The sequence below is a fragment of the Olea europaea genome, chromosome 10 (genome assembly GCF_002742605.1).
Source record: "Olea europaea var. sylvestris chromosome 10, O_europaea_v1, whole genome shotgun sequence".
Lineage (NCBI taxonomy): Eukaryota > Viridiplantae > Streptophyta > Magnoliopsida > Lamiales > Oleaceae > Olea > Olea europaea.
This window is the reverse complement of record NC_036246.1, coordinates 12028243-12029613: the sequence shown is the minus strand read 5'-3', so window position 1 is coordinate 12029613 and position 1371 is coordinate 12028243. Positions and strand designations below refer to the sequence as shown.

Below are 1371 nucleotides of genomic sequence, written 5' to 3'. Positions count from 1 at the left end.
CGTTAAACACCGCGTTGCTACTCCATATCATCCACAAACCAGCAGGTAAGTTTAGGTATCTAATCGGCAGTTGAAGAGAATACTTGAAGTCACTGTGAATTCATCTAGAAAGGATTGGTCTAAAAAGCTGGACGATGCATTATGGGCTTACAGAACAGCATTCAAGACCCCGATCAGCATGTCTCCATACCGCCTAGTCTTTGAAAAAGCGTGTCATCTGCCACTAGAAATGGAGCACCTGGCATACCGGGCTATGAAACAGTTGAATATGGACTTGAGCGCCGCCGGTGAAAAGCGCCTACTGCAACTCAATGAGTTAGATGAGTTTAGAATGGAAGCTTACGAAAATTCAAAACTTTACAAGGAACGAACCAAGAAGTGGCACGACATGCATATTCAGAGGTGAGAGTTTGAAGTGGGGCAAAAAGTGCTATTGTATAACTCTAGACTCAAACTTTTCCCAGGAAAACTAAGATCAAGGTGGTCGGGTCCTTATACTGTCACGAAGGTCCTACCATATGGGGCTATACAAGTGAGCCATGAGACTAAGGGTACCTTCACTGTTAATGGGCAAAGACTGAAACACTACTGGGGTGGTGACTTCTCCAACCAAAAGTCCACCGTTCAACTTGAGATGCCAGAATGAAGCAGCTACAGAAAAGTCGAGCTATCGACTATAACCTCGCGCTGGGTGGGAGGCAACCAACTGTATCATTTTCAATTAATTTATTATGCTCTCTGCATTAGATTAGAAATTATTTTTTTTCAATTTCATTTTGCACTTTCTTTATGTGGTCATCGATCATCCATACATGTTAAAAGAGTCCAAGCACTATACACACGAGTCGGGTTGATTGGAGTAGTTTGGGAGATTGGGTGTGAAATTCACATATTTCGAGGTAAATTTTGTTTTCTAAATTTCACATGTCAATGTGTGACTTGAAAAAATAATTTGGTTTTGGGTACTAAGTTTATGACCCATACACATCTCAAAATATTTAGAAGTATGTTTTTGAAAAAAATTGGGGACGTTGAGAGCCGGGTCAATTCATCAAGTGAAAACCACAATTTTAGTCAAAAGTCGGGTTTTTGGGGATATCATTTCATTTTATTTTTATTTTATTCCTGCTATTAATTCTTTCGAAAAAAATATATATATTTCACTCATGCAACCTGCGACCGCACAAACACAACCCGAGATTCAAGTGGCCAAAGCCACTTGAACCATGCGGCCGCATGGTAAAACTAAGGCGTGGGTTTTTAACCCACGCCCGATCCCCTCTTTCCGCTCTTTCCCAAACTCCCTCCCAACCAAACCTTCCTAGGGGACGATTTTACGCTCGAGTTACATATTATACACACACATCTCAT

At 41.1% G+C, this 1371-nt stretch overlaps 1 protein-coding gene across 1 annotated transcript; it reads left to right on the top strand.

The window, feature by feature from the left end:
* The first annotated feature begins 178 nt into the window (after window positions 1-178).
* LOC111400291 lies at window positions 179-646 on the top strand. Its single transcript, XM_023027707.1, has 2 exons — window positions 179-402; window positions 448-646. Exons 1-2 carry the CDS (start codon window positions 179-181, stop codon window positions 644-646), a joined length of 423 nt encoding a protein of 140 aa, XP_022883475.1.
* The last annotated feature ends 725 nt before the right edge of the window (window positions 647-1371 follow it).